Source organism: Ilyonectria robusta (assembly GCF_021365365.1).
Source record: "Ilyonectria robusta strain PMI_751 chromosome Unknown BGZ61scaffold_26, whole genome shotgun sequence".
In the NCBI taxonomy this organism is placed as follows: domain Eukaryota; kingdom Fungi; phylum Ascomycota; class Sordariomycetes; order Hypocreales; family Nectriaceae; genus Ilyonectria; species Ilyonectria robusta.
The window spans coordinates 417010-430187 of NW_025764460.1; the positions used below are offsets into that span (position 1 = coordinate 417010).

Consider the following 13178-nt stretch of genomic DNA (forward strand, 5'->3'; position numbering starts at 1 on the left):
GCCGGCTGTTGACCGCCATGCAGATATAAATACCCGTAGCGGCGTGTGTCAACCATTCCACTTTTTCATCCTCACTGCAATTTATTGGTCGCCACGGCGGTAAAACGGAACCAATTTTGTGCACATTCCTATTTCTTGCTCGAGGCCACCAATTATGAAAGTCTCCAAACACCACAAATGCCGGATGCATATGCAGACCAAGCCTCACGATAGCCACCTCCCTCAAAATATCCAATCTTTACAGTCGCTTATCGCTCGGCTGCATTTGCGACATGCCGCGCTGCGATACTTGGTTGAACCGATGTTTGCTGGCACATAAAGGTCTCACCCCAGCGCGTAGGTTATCCACTGTTTACAAGCACCCAAATCTGCAAATCGCCCCCGTACTTTTTATAAACATACACATATTGTAAGCATGGAGGTCAGAGTCTGCCGCAAGTCTTGGCGGGATGTTCCAGCCATAAGTATGCGCAGACCCCTGCTGGAAAAATATGAATAAAATTAAGCCACTCAGTTTAAGATCACTGCCTGATTCATCCCGATAGTACTTCAAATTAATTGCCTTTCATGTCTGTTGCTCAATCGAGAATTGCTGGCACATTTGCCTATTTCGGTTGGACCCTTGCACTAGCCATCTATGGTGAGTCCCTTCTGATTTGCCGTCGTACCTGGTTTAATTTCTTGACAGCAACGACCATCTGGTATTTTCCCGTGTCTGGGATTGAGAAGTCGTACATTGTTCAACTTTCAATCAACTCCACCGAGCATGTGCAGGTTGATCTTGGCCTTTTTCGTGAGTGCTTCTGGGAACGCGATTCCCTGCCACACAGCTAACGTCTTAGGACTCTGCGTCTCACATCCATCCAATGTCTCGTTGCAATCCTGCCTAGACTCGTTTGGGCTCCCCAACGACAAGGACCCTCTACAGTTTGCATCCAGCTTTATCCAGAACATGCACTTGGAAAACCTTCCAAGCCATGAGTACAACAAGACACTCTCTACTCTGCTTGATACTGCTCGAATCCTTCGCAGAGAGATGTTTCAAGGCTTTGACTTTGTTGCGGCGCTGGCATCACTCTTCTCGGGAGGCTTGTTTCTGGTGTTTCCGGTATTTTTCAACCCCCGGAACAGATACGCAATCTCCGGCGTATTGATGGCGGTGTCGGCACTATCACTGGGGTTTGGCCTCGTGGCAGCTGGTGCTGCAGTGTCTACCACATTACGAATACAGTCGCTGTTGACGACTCCGGATTCATTGACCATTAACCTCGGAACCGGACCTATTTCTGCGACAAGCGGAGATGTTCTTGGCACGTTTCTAAAGTGCGGCATTATCGCAAACGGAGTTTTCGTCGTGCTAGTTGTGGTCGCCGCTTTCCTACGTGATGGTAGGATTTTTACGACTACCAAAGACCGTGGCGATGATGCATTCGACACGAAACCCAGACCGCCTCCAGCTTCCGGTACTTCGAAGGGCAGTTTATTGGTCCAAGCAAAAGTCGACAAGCCCAACGTGGTCACGGGTTGACCGCCGTTATTGGGAGGGAAGACATTATTCCTTTACCGTCTAATTGGACAAGGTTGGCCTTGGTGAGAAGGTCGGGGTTTCTCAAAATGCCGATAGCGGGCTTGTTGGGCTTGTGTGTAGTTTCCCCAGTCTTCTCTGTATGTTAAATTGAACGCGCAAGCCTCAATTACATCGTATGACAATCTGTCTTTCGTATATCGCACTTCGGAGATCTCAAGAATGCCGGCACCGTAAAAGCCTAGTCCAGATGTGGTTAAGTGGTAGTATTTTCTCTCCACATTCGACTTAGTATCAAAAGTTAAATGGTTTCAAATGTAACTATTTCGGGTCCCGTACAGTCCGCTTCGCGGAGAATACGGTGGCCCTGTCCAAGGATGAATACAAATACTCTCCAAGATTGATGCTTTCTACTGTAAAAGGACATCATTGAGCATCATTCCTTTCTTTCACTTTTATTCATCATCATGGTTAACGTTGCAGTCCTGGGAGGTACAGGCCATGTCGGCAAAACCATCGTAGAAGTCCTCAACGATGACCCAAAACATTCGGTCATTATCCTCAGCCGCAAGGTACGTCCAGGTGATGCATAGTACTAAAACTGTCGGCTAATAAATCTCTGGCCCATTGCAGGCATCCACTGCTGACACTGGTGTGCCACTGGTTGCAGTGGACTACGCCGATGTACAGTCTTTGAAGGCGGTTCTTGAACAACACAAGATCCACACTGTCATCTCTTGTGTCGGAGTTCACGATCAGGCCATTGCTGATGTGCAGGCTGCGGTGATCCAAGCCGCTGAAAAATCTTCAACGACGAAGCGCTTCATCGCGAGCAACTGGGGTACACCGTACAATCCAGAGTATGTGACTTGCTCCCTCCTTCTTGTCTATGCTGACATGGTGAAGGGCCGATAATATTGCGCCTTGGGCTAAGCTGCGGCAACAAGGCCCGGATAGTTTGCGCCAGTCTGGTCTGGAATGGACTGAGATCGTGAATGGCTACTTTCTCGACTACTGGGGCATGCCTCACATCAAGTCGCACATGGAGTACATGTTGCCAGCGATTGATATCGCCAACAAGGTGGCCGCTATTCCTGGTACAGGGAATGAAGTCATTTCATTTTCGTACACATTCGATGTGGCAAGGGTAGTTTCCCGCCTGCTGGAGCTCGACACATGGGAGGAAACTACCTACATTGTTGGTGATAAGCTCACATGGAACAACTTTCTTCGCCTTGCTGAAGAGGCCCGCGGTTTGTTCACTCCACACGTTGCTCCCAGATTACGTCTCACACGAGAAATAGGTTCCAAATTTGAAGTGCAGTATGACAGCCAGGAAAAGCTCAGCCAATTCCAGATTACCGAGTTGCCGAATCACAAGGCCGTGTATCCGTTCTTCCCCAAGGAACATGTGCAATTCCTGTTCGCCGCTCTGGGGAGGATGATGGTCATGGGTGCCTTCGACCTTCCGATTGAGAAGGCATTGAACAAGCGTTTTCCGGACATCAAAATGCTCACTGTTGCTGAAATGCTTGAGGAAACCTGGAAGAGTCAATAGAGAGTGCTGGTATTCAGCTTCAAGAAGCTAACGGCAGTGTTGTGAAAGAATTAAGACAGGTTTCCAGGTATATAGAACTTGTCTTTGGTCAGCGCCACTAAATCAGAATCAACGAAATCACGCCGTGGTGACTAGGAGGATGATAGATAGAGGTAAACAAGTATCAATACAAGTCAGTGCCAAAGAACATAACATTCAAAGAACCGGCCGGTAAATGACACGAGAAGACCCTTGACCCGCCATAGACCGGCTCCCAATTTTGTGAAAGACATTCCGAGAACCAAACGATGCTGGTGAGGCTATTTGGGGTGACCGAGATCTCCTATATTCAGCACCTCCGCCTTCGCGTATTGATGTGTGGAGGGGCTACCTAGCGGCAGTTCCATACCACGCCTTTTGCAAGCTCGATTACCTAACCGTCACGCATGGGATAGAAACTTCATTGTCCAATTGGAACTGGAGTTTTCTCGAGCTCCGTTCTCAGAAAAACAATATTCCAAATTAAGATTCTCCACTGTCTGACTAGACTCGCCTCCCACTAGCGAACCTACTCGACAATATTTTTATGCCTTATTTTTTCAGCCGAACGTCATTCAATCGGGCGAATGGTTTAGTGGTATAATACTCCCTTAGCATGATTCTTCTGAAGACGTCTGGGAGTGGTCCAGGGTTCGATTCCCTGTTCGTCCAATATCGGTGGTTTAAATCCATCTTGTACCAAGAGATCTTATTTTTTGGCGGATTGCACAGTAATGTTCGTTAGACCAAAGACGAATATACTATGGGTGTATTTATGTACGAGCGTTCTTGTATCACTCCTGTTTGTTTTTTGTACGTTTATGCAATATTATGAGATAGATTTAAGCTGCGCAGTAATTTCAAATAATAGTGGCAGACAGCTAGTGCTACATTCAGCACCAGAAGAGATAGTAGCTGGATAATAACGTTGTTACACACTGGCCTTTGCCTTAAGCTTCAATTTAACACTCTGACTTTAACTGTTTAGGATTTTTCTCAAGAAACACTCTGCAAAGCTAGAGAATGCATTGGCTCTTTTGACGAGGAGCTACGTTACACCACGTACTTAGGCCGAGATAAGGATGCTATGAATACAGTTAGGTCGGCGGGTTGAGCCAATTAGTGTGAAAAGCCATCGCAGACCCATTCATAATCAATTTATCTTCTTGCCTTGTCGTGGTTAAGATAGTTTAGTTGTTCAATGTGAGATCTTGAGCTCATGAATGAGAAGGCTATTTATTGTTTCCTAATAAGGTGGCGAAGCGGTTGTTTTGGGTAACAAGTAAAGACCGGCAGTGAGCGTTGTAGCCTTGTATTTCAGGTGTAAACTTTACCCCGAATCAACCATCTGACGCTTTATCAAGCTCAGGCAGAATTCCCCTCCATCTTGCACCTCGCAGCTTGGAGCCTGATTTGATTATTTTTGATTTCCGTCCGTACGCTTCCCCTTATTTGTTAGTCGTATGAAGAGCGATTTTATCTCAGTTATTGAACCATCGACTAAAACAATAACTCACAATGTCTTCAGAGACAACGGCCAGGCTTGCTGTTCTCATTGACGCTGACAACGCCACCCCAAAATCGGCCTCGCACTTGCTTGAGGAGATCGCCAAATACGGCACGGCATTTGTGAAACGAGCTTATGGAGATTGGACTGGCACCAATTTGACAGGTTGGAAGGAACAACTCCTTACACATTCGATCCAGCCTGTTCAGCAGTTCCCCTACACCCAGGGCAAGAATGCCACCGACTCTGCCATGATCATCGACGCAATGGACCTCCTCTATACAAACCGTTTCGACGGCTTCTGCATCGTATCCAGCGACAGCGACTTCACACGTCTGGCCGCCCGCATCCGCGAGTCGGGCCTCGTCGTTTATGGCTTCGGTGAAGGCAAAACGCCCAAGCCTTTCGTCAAAGCTTGCGACAAGTTCATCTACATTGAGAATATTCTCCCCGAAAGGCAAGACAGAGCAGATGTCCTTACTTCGCCCCAGTTACACCAACGCACTCCATCTACCAAGATTCAGATGGACAGCGTCGTTAAAGAGCGCTTGAAAAAGGCTATCGAGGCGTCCTCGGATGAGACGGGATGGGCCAACCTTGCCAAAGTCGGCGGTCTTATGACCAAACAGTATCCAGAATTCGATCCTCGGACCTACGGCTTCGACAAGCTCGGTCATTTGGTTAGCAAGTTGCACCTGTTTGAAATTGAGCAACGCAGTCCTGGACCGGGTAAACCTATGGTCGTGTATACGCGCATACCACCAGCGTGAGCAGGATAAGGTTGGCATCAGATTGACAAGAAGGATGGAGAACGGTATTTCAGGAAATCCAAATTGTACAAGGACATGCACGTTCGTGTTTTCAGTCATACTCACCAGCGTGAACATACTACTTCCTTTAGCTAGATAATGACATACACATTATCCAAAGACGCGTACTCGAAGCCCGTATGACATAAACAAGTCGAATTAAATCCATACATCATCCATATAACCCTGCAGCGTGAATTGAGAAACAGCTAATCTAACTTCTGTCTGTTCCCTCAAGGTGAGCAAGTTGCCGGCACAAGGCCAAAACACACACGACTTTATCCACAATTCAAGCATTTTCTCCCCAATGCTGCCAAATATCCATGCCTAGTTAATAACACAATCTAGATTGTCGATGTTGCCATTAATAACACACTGGGTTCTGTAACTGAGGCACCCGAGACACAGTAGATGGACACTCTCTAGGTGATGTTTCGAGGTCTTTAAAGTCTCGGCGAGGGCTCCGCAGAGTCCGAAATCTGGGATAGACTACTCCAGTGGTAATATTGGTGACCGAGCGAGCGTCATCGCAAAGAGTCCTCTTTCACCCATTCCCAATGTTCGTGCCTGTGCGTTCACGGTGATGCGGGATGCTTGTACAGAAACCGGCCCTCACTCCTGCCATCAATCGGGCGAATGGTTTAGTGGTATAATACTCCCTTAGCATGATTCTTACATCTGGGAGTGGTCCAGGGTTCGATTCCCTGTTCGTCCAATTTCAGTGGTTTGATTCCATTTGACACTAAAGATTCCACTTTTTGTGGTTTGCCTCATCTTTTTAATATGCCCTAAAAAGGGTAAATTACACTGGCCTTTTTTAAAGTACAGGGGCCTTAAACGTTCTGGAATTAACGCAAGCTCTACTTTTACATATCAAAGCCTTTATAAGGTTTATGAGTGGTTTGTAGCCTATTAACCAAGCTGCCTGCTAGTACCCGGCACCTGCTTTTCTCACCAGTGGTATGTATGGCATCACACACGGTCGTCACATATCATAGTTGTGCAAGAGTCAAATTTAGGTCCAGTTAATTGTAACGTTCGTTTGGGTGTAACCCTTGTTATACATGTATGTTGATGCAATATTTTCTCCGGATAAAACAGATAAAGCTAAGACTGCTACTGCACTAACACGCCTATACATACTAACCCAATAGCCTTCAAAATCGGCGCTGCTAACATTCCAGCTGAACTCCTAGGAGTTGTTGCATCTTGGATTACAGCTGATGTTGCTGCAGATGATAAATTTCCACGTGTTGTCGTTGCCAGGATCTGCCCCCCGGCGTTTCCAGTTGTCATTGTTTGCTCTGGTAAAACAGACCCTGGGCTTTGGACCGGTAACGTACTGGTCTCTGTCGACGAATTAGCTGGCTGCGATGAGGAGCTCATAAACTATAATACAAAGGGGTGCTACCTTCTGATCTGTTCTCGCCGCCACCATATTCGTCTCCTTCTTCAGGGTTTTTCTCGCGCATAGCCAAAAGGATGTACTCTCCGTCTATGTTGGATAGGCCGGTAACCTTTATTCGGTCCTCTGTCTCGAGAACTTCTTGCTCTTTCATGACTTCAAACGCTACGGTCTGGTTCGCTTGTGGTTTTCTTCGTGCGACCACGAGACGCTCATACGACATCCCGGCAACCTTTGTTGCTAATATGTCTCTATTGACTAGTTGAAGGATTAGTACAAGCAAAGGATTAGAAAATTTGGTATGACGGTTATGCCGATGATGACTTACACGGAACTCGCATGTCCACAGCTACGTTGTTCCCGCTAGGAGCTGTTGTATTGATGCTCCATGCAAACGAATCTACAGATTCAAGAAGTTAGTTCTGACACCGAAGATATCCAGAGAAGAGTTGGTTCGGGGTTTCGCACTTAAAGGTACAGCACCACTCGGCATTGCTGCATCATCCACGCCAAACGGGATATCCGCGTTCAAAGTAAATGGCTTTGCTGATTTGATACTGAAACGTAGCCCGTCGACGAACTCAGCTTCTTGGGTTGCATTGCCGCCAGTAACATTGACCGTCCGAGTTGCCCCTTGACCATATTGCACAAAGATATTTGTGATATCTTCAGTCTTGCGGCCTAGAAGCATAAACTCGCCTTCGAGGGAGGTCATCTTGATAATGCGGGTTTTGTTCTCGGTGCTATTGATCTCATTAGTATGTGTTGCCAGGGGGGAGGTCAATGCCTGGCATCTCTGGGTGTGCATTACACATGTACGTTTCTCTGCGATTCAGATACAACCCACGACTTCTTGTCCGCGGATAGCGTGCCGACATAGGTATTCCCTACGGCAATGCCCTGCTCTGCCAAAGAGACTGGGTCGTATGGCAGCTCGACTTTTGCGATAAGGTCGTTGGCTGTTTCGTTGAATTTGATAATCCAGCTGTAGTTGGAGAGGTTGATAAAGCCTTCACCCGAGCTACCAGTGACAAAATTACCCGGCAGCGGCGACGTGTTGTTCGTCACAACCAACGTACGGTTGCTTGGCGAGAAAAGATCCAGAGCCAGGCCATCGACAAAGTCCTGGTCAGTTCTTGCCATCTCATTCTATTGTTAGTACTGACAGCAGAGCCGATGACGGAGTTTATCGCCTTACCTTGCCGAGAACCTGAATGGTGTCGCCAAATTGCGCCAAGTCCTCCTCTTGAGCGGTGGTGACTCTTATTCCAATAAGGCAGAGAACAGCATACGCCGCGAAATGGCGACGAAGAAGTTGCAAATACATGGCAGGAAATGCGCCGAGGGGCCTTGAAAAATGATAAAGAAGAGATTTTTTGGGGTAAGTCGCTAACAGCTTAGAGTTATAATTTAAGCCTACATCCTGCCTCAGCGGTGCCGGTTATTATATGTGCAGATTTGCAGTCGAAGAGGATGCAGTAGCTGATACCTTAGGCCCCTTCAGTGTAACAGGGCCATCTAGTTTCCAACGCAGAATCTCGTACCTATGCAGCCAATATGGAGGGCTGTAACATAACGGAGTATGGAAATAGACCAAATCCCTCTGGAGAAAGGGAGAAGGCGGGGTGTTTCATCACAACATCGTTCCAGAACACCGGGATGCCAAGCCACCTGTTTCTCCGATGCTTCATGTCCACAGGGGCCAACAATTAACCCTCTACAAGCGAACGCCGACCTTCTAAAGCCGAGACTATCGCTGGCCATGTAACTTGTCGCATCCTTTCGGGCATCGGCATTGACAATTTCCGTAAGCCACTACCAGTGAAGTCCGAAACTGCTTTAGTCAGTTTGGTGACGGCGTCAATTGGCAGGGTCGCAGCCGGCACCTCCCTTTCCGTGGCCGTAACTCTGGTGGTTCAATGGTGGAGGTGTACACTCCTAGCAGGGTTTATCGAGTTAAGTCATGTATGGCCATCTCGGCCTCGGAGATACGAGCTCGGAAACGTGCCAAGTTGAAACAACGGGGTACTCTAGACACGCCAAACAACAGGGATTGCCAAGCGACAGCATCAGCTAAATTATTCAGCATGAAGGCCTGAGCGTGCGCTCGCCTTGGTACTCGCAATGCCAAAAGATGTAGCTATTCACGAGTATGCGACGTCTTGAATGTCTTCCAAGATGAATGCAGAGTTCTTGCGATAACCAACTAGTTGGTCTGTAGATTGGTTTACCAGTCATAGTCTTTTTAATACTTTTAGAGGAACTGAAAATAGGCGATGAACAGCGGAGTTGGCTACATCTAGCCGCGAAAGCGCCTTGCCATCGTGATGATGCAATACGCAGTAAAAAAACCTCTAAGCACAAAGATTTCCTCTAAAACTCTAATAAACACGTTCTATATCACAAACAAATGTCTATACCTTCAATGCACCAGACTCGCTTTTCTCTTTCTCGGCCTCTATTTTAGCCGTCGTTCTCTCCACCCTCCACTGAGCGCCCCAGAACCAATGGACGACTGCCAACGGTCCAACCGCAACAATTATCATGCCCAAGCCCAAAAAGGTCGCTCCGGGACCAACCGCCGCAAGCATTGGCTCTATAAACGCTACGCCGACGGCGCCGAGACTGCATCGTACAAGATTATTCATTGCCGAAGCGCTGGCGCCTTTCCCAGGACAGAGATCAGAGACTAGAGTCTGGTTGAGGGAGAAGATGCCGTTGCTCGTTGCTGCAATAAAAAATTGCAGGGTAAGGGGGACGGCAATCCAGCCTGGGAGGCTGGTGAGGGGCGTGCTGAGGGAGAGGCCGTAGGTTGATGTCGAGAGAATGAACACTGACGTGAAGAGAGGCAGGCGACGGAGGCGAGCGTGTTCAATGGGGAAATCGACAGGTAGGGACTTTGAAGAGAGTGGGGAGGTGATGTTATGGGTTGTTTTGTAGGCCGATTCGGTAGCAAGGTAGTCTTTTGTCAAGTACTTGCCGGCGATCGAGGAGCCTACAATCGTGCCGAAGCCTGCATTGGTATTAGACAAATGGAATCACAAAGCTGGGGACAGTTTGGAAGGATGGTTTGTTGACTTACCATTAGGTAAAAATGCTAGGCCGACTTGAAGCTCGCTGAGGTTGAACTTTTCTTTGAATAGTCCGGTCGTGCTGGATGTTACCATGCTCCAGATGGTATAGACAACTCCACCGAAGATCAAGTTGATGAGTATGTCCTTCTGAATGAGCAGTTTCAGTGGCTCGGTAAATGTGCTGAGGGTTATTTTCTTTGGGGTCCTCTCTTCCGGGTCCTGCATATACTCGGGTTCCTTTCTGAATCTCTGAATCAAAGGTTTGTAGACTCCTTGAAGACGTAGTGTTCCATTTCCAGCGATGGTTCGCATGGTTTCAGGGAGGAAAACGATGATTACAAGTGTGGTAATCGATGAAAGAATGAGGAGGAAGATGAAGATGGAGCGAAAACCGAAAAAGTTGCTTAGAATACCACCGAGGACGGGGCCGATTGCGATACTAAAGTTGCGGACTACTTCTGGTTAGGATGAAGGGTAAAACAGGACTCGGATACGGGATTCACGTACTAGAACTGTAGAAGCTGATGAAGGCTCCTCTCTCTGCTGGTGGGGTAATGTCTTGAATGACTCCGTTACCTGTCGTAGTTAGTTGTCCTGTTCATTACAGAGTGGTAATGTTTAAATGGCTTCTACTCACCGATGCTCACTGTAGAGGCACTGCCTGCTGCCTGAAGTCCTCGGAAGATGAGGAGGACCGCAAAGTTCGGGGAGAAACTGAGGGCGATGTTGGCGACAATATAGACGGCAAAGGATGCGATGTATATAGGACGGCGGCCCAGCGCATCGGAAATTGAGCCCCAGAACAAGGGAGAGATGCCTTGAATGATGAGGTAGGATGTGATGGTCAAGGAGACCATATTCAAGCTGACATTGAGATCCTAATATGGTTAGGAGGATATGCCAATTCGGGAATAAGTGGTGTCTTTACCTTTGCAATGGCATCCAAGGATGGGAAGAAGATGTTGGACGACAGTCCAGAAAATAGTCCAGCGACACCAATAATGGCGATGACGAACCACTTTTGCTTCTGCGAGAAAATGTGGTATGGTGGCTCTGGTTCGGCCACTACTTCCGCAGTGTTTGAATCATCAAATGGATTCTGGGTATCCTGCCGCGATTCTGTAGAACGAGAATCGTCGAAGGGATTTTCGGACTCTAACCTATCGCCCCTCCGAATGTCATCCTGGAAAACGGATGACGGTAGAGGCGTGTCACGCGAATAACGGTAGCTAAGGCGAAGCCGATCGCGCTGGGACAAGCGTGTGGGAGATTGCTGCTCATCATCGCGGTACCTATCAGGGGCAAAGTCAGGATCTTGAGAAAAGACCTGGATGCCACCTGCTGCTGTGGCGTAGATACTCCGTCGTATCTCTTGCAATAGTCGGGGAGATGAAATGGGGGGCGTCATGTTGGAAGTTGATGAGATGCTTGAGAATGTTCATCAAGCAAATCTCGTCGTAGTTGTAGACCTGGGATATGAGCGATGGATTCCTCTTCCACATCTCCACCTCGGAATTATTCGGCGAAGCCGAGCGGGTGCAGGCCAAATGGCTATCCGAGGCCATGAAACAGGCAGCGTCTTGAGGCGGAGCCGTGTTCGAGTCGGGCATACCCAACCAAGTGGTGATGTTGGGCGGATATCTTACACGGTTGCTGCCGCGCAATCAGACCTGTTGCAACATCTCGTAAATCCGGAACTCGGCTTCCGCCAAGACATGATAAACATGCACAGGCCTAGTGCCGAAACAGGTCGTGATGATCCATATGGTTATTTTTAGTGTTTAGCTTCGGGTGGCCACACCAGCCGTTTGAGGCGATACTATGAAACAACCCCTGCCCTCCGGCTTTATCGGTCGCCGAGACCAAACCGTGTCATTCAGCGCTTAGGTGACTTGGATGGGAAATTCTGTCGACGGGAGATTCACGTATTTTTCTTTACTCCAAAAAGAACAGAAGCTTGATCGGACAAAGATCAATTGACTATTACAATGGGAGGTCTTTCGACAACGAGGCGGAAAGAGCCTCCACGCATGCTTGATCTTAGCATTGGCAACGTCGAGAGAGGACAAGATACGCCTACCTCGCGTCCTACAACATCAACACCGATAATATCCACTCCTACTCCGACACAGAGTTCAGCATCCACTCCAACACAGAGTCCACCAGCCACTCCGATACAGAGCCCACCGGGAACGCCTGCGAAGACGATAGTGGAAACAGCGACCCGTTTGATAACTACAAAAGTTGAAGCACCTACGGCTACGGTCTTTATCACTGTCGTTCCAAATCCCCAGACTGTCACGGTGAATGGGCCTCAACAAATTACAGCACAACCGGACAACACCAACGAGTCGGAGGGGCAGTCTTCAGTGCCTCAGCCAGTCCAAGGGATCACGTTCACTTCCAACACGGGGGTTGCTCTGCTAGGTGGACTTGGAGGTCTTGGTAAGTCACCCACCGGTATTTCCATTGCTCCCTGGAGTTGTGCCTAATTTCACATGTAGCGGCGGTATCCATTCTTGGTATGGCATTTATCATTGTGTGGCGGAAACGGAGACGTAGGGCATTGGCAGGAGATGGAGTTTCTAAGATGGGGTGATCTTGCATGTTTTCATTAGACTAATTATAGACAGAGCAATTGGCGTGTTGGCTTTAGGGATGCCTCTTCCTATCCATACTGTAGCGGCAAGCCACGATGAATCTTAGATTACGGCGAGCTGGCCAGATAGACTTTCTACACAGACTGGCTAGACGTTCACCAATAGATGATAAAATAAAACAATGTTATGGACTGAATACACAATAGTTTGTTCGTGGGAGATACACTGAGTGCAGACAGGGCCGGTGACAGTAAAAATCTAGGATACCCTATAGCTCGGGTTGAAAGGAGGACCTTTGGCTAAGACCAGCTGAAAATTTGGTAGAATAGAAGCAGGAAACACTTGATCAAGTGCTTTTGGGTATAAAAAGGCAAAAATGAGCGATAGGAAAGGGACAAGAGCTGTTGCGACAGCCTAACAGCACAACATAAAATAATTCCGTCGCAAAAGTCAAACGGAAGAAGGGAAAAAGCATGCCCTTTCAACTACAGGAAGAGGCCGTTCCTTTAAGTACTAGCTAGCTTTTCAGGCTAGCCCTGCTGTCATTAAACTCCAGTGCGTCAATCAGCACCATCACAATAGGGAGTAAAGAAGGCAGATACGCTAGAAGGTAGCAGCCAGATAATAGTACAAGGGTACTGACTGTATTGATCTCTGGCCATTGCTCTGCGGGGGTCGGCAA

General features: G+C 47.9%; 6 protein-coding genes and 2 non-coding genes across 8 annotated transcripts; 6 read left to right on the plus strand and 2 right to left on the minus strand.

Moving 5' to 3' along the window:
• Positions 1-567: 567 nt before the first annotated feature.
• On the plus strand, positions 568-1528 carry BGZ61DRAFT_538009 (uncharacterized protein; the record flags this gene model as incomplete). Its single annotated transcript, XM_046254599.1, has 3 exons — positions 568-640; positions 689-793; positions 843-1528. The coding sequence occupies 3 exons, from the start codon at positions 568-570 to the stop codon at positions 1526-1528; spliced, it is 864 nt and encodes a 287-aa protein (XP_046098183.1).
• A 368-nt stretch (positions 1529-1896) lies between these two features.
• BGZ61DRAFT_430086 (uncharacterized protein) lies at positions 1897-3260 on the plus strand. The gene is made up of 4 exons (XM_046243799.1): positions 1897-2097; positions 2159-2385; positions 2432-2778; positions 2830-3260. Exons 1-4 carry the CDS (start codon positions 1993-1995, stop codon positions 3081-3083), a joined length of 933 nt encoding a protein of 310 aa, XP_046098184.1. The 5' UTR covers positions 1897-1992; the 3' UTR covers positions 3084-3260.
• Positions 3261-3682: 422 nt separating this feature from the next.
• Positions 3683-3773, plus strand: BGZ61DRAFT_t188. Its single transcript has one exon. It is a non-coding gene; the product is annotated as a tRNA-Ala (tRNA).
• A 734-nt stretch (positions 3774-4507) lies between these two features.
• Positions 4508-5513, plus strand: BGZ61DRAFT_461198 (NYN domain-containing protein). The gene has a single exon (XM_046247108.1). It carries the CDS (start codon positions 4620-4622, stop codon positions 5376-5378), a length of 759 nt encoding a protein of 252 aa, XP_046098185.1. The 5' UTR covers positions 4508-4619; the 3' UTR covers positions 5379-5513.
• Positions 5514-6047: 534 nt separating this feature from the next.
• Positions 6048-6132, plus strand: BGZ61DRAFT_t189. Its single transcript has one exon. It is a non-coding gene; the product is annotated as a tRNA-Ala (tRNA).
• Positions 6133-6799: 667 nt separating this feature from the next.
• Positions 6800-8149, minus strand: BGZ61DRAFT_364963 (uncharacterized protein; the record flags this gene model as incomplete). Its single annotated transcript, XM_046241564.1, has 4 exons — positions 6800-7080; positions 7291-7565; positions 7634-7965; positions 8021-8149. The coding sequence occupies 4 exons, from the start codon at positions 8147-8149 to the stop codon at positions 6800-6802; spliced, it is 1017 nt and encodes a 338-aa protein (XP_046098186.1).
• A 1044-nt stretch (positions 8150-9193) lies between these two features.
• On the minus strand, positions 9194-10944 carry BGZ61DRAFT_400302 (major facilitator superfamily transporter). The gene is made up of 5 exons (XM_046243033.1): positions 10825-10944; positions 10534-10774; positions 10410-10472; positions 9905-10354; positions 9194-9835 (listed from the first exon to the last, which is right to left on the minus strand). The coding sequence occupies exons 2-5, from the start codon at positions 10751-10753 to the stop codon at positions 9237-9239; spliced, it is 1332 nt and encodes a 443-aa protein (XP_046098187.1). The 5' UTR covers positions 10754-10774; positions 10825-10944; the 3' UTR covers positions 9194-9236.
• Positions 10945-11884: 940 nt separating this feature from the next.
• On the plus strand, positions 11885-12495 carry BGZ61DRAFT_483756 (uncharacterized protein; the record flags this gene model as incomplete). The annotated part of the gene is made up of 2 exons (XM_046249525.1): positions 11885-12341; positions 12401-12495. The coding sequence occupies 2 exons, from the start codon at positions 11885-11887 to the stop codon at positions 12493-12495; spliced, it is 552 nt and encodes a 183-aa protein (XP_046098188.1).
• Between the last annotated feature and the right edge of the window lie 683 nt (positions 12496-13178).

Bases quoted from the DNA above. Each gene is read 5' to 3' on its own strand.
- BGZ61DRAFT_430086 (XM_046243799.1), top strand. From the start codon at position 1,993: ATGGTTAACGTTGCAGTCCTGGGAGGTACAGGCCATGTCGGCAAAACC. The intron at 2,098-2,158 runs GTACGTCCAGGT...GGCCCATTGCAG, and splicing joins TCATTATCCTCAGCCGCAAG to GCATCCACTGCTGACACTGG. The intron at 2,779-2,829 runs GTTTGTTCACTC...CACGAGAAATAG, and splicing joins CCTTGCTGAAGAGGCCCGCG to GTTCCAAATTTGAAGTGCAG.
- BGZ61DRAFT_461198 (XM_046247108.1), top strand. From the start codon at position 4,620: ATGTCTTCAGAGACAACGGCCAGGCTTGCTGTTCTCATTGACGCTGAC.
- BGZ61DRAFT_400302 (XM_046243033.1), bottom strand. From the start codon at position 10,753: ATGGTCTCCTTGACCATCACATCCTACCTCATCATTCAAGGCATCTCT. The intron at 10,473-10,533 runs GTGAGTAGAAGC...TAACTACGACAG, and splicing joins TGCCTCTACAGTGAGCATCG to GTAACGGAGTCATTCAAGAC. The intron at 10,355-10,409 runs GTTCTAGTACGT...CATCCTAACCAG, and splicing joins AGCCTTCATCAGCTTCTACA to AAGTAGTCCGCAACTTTAGT.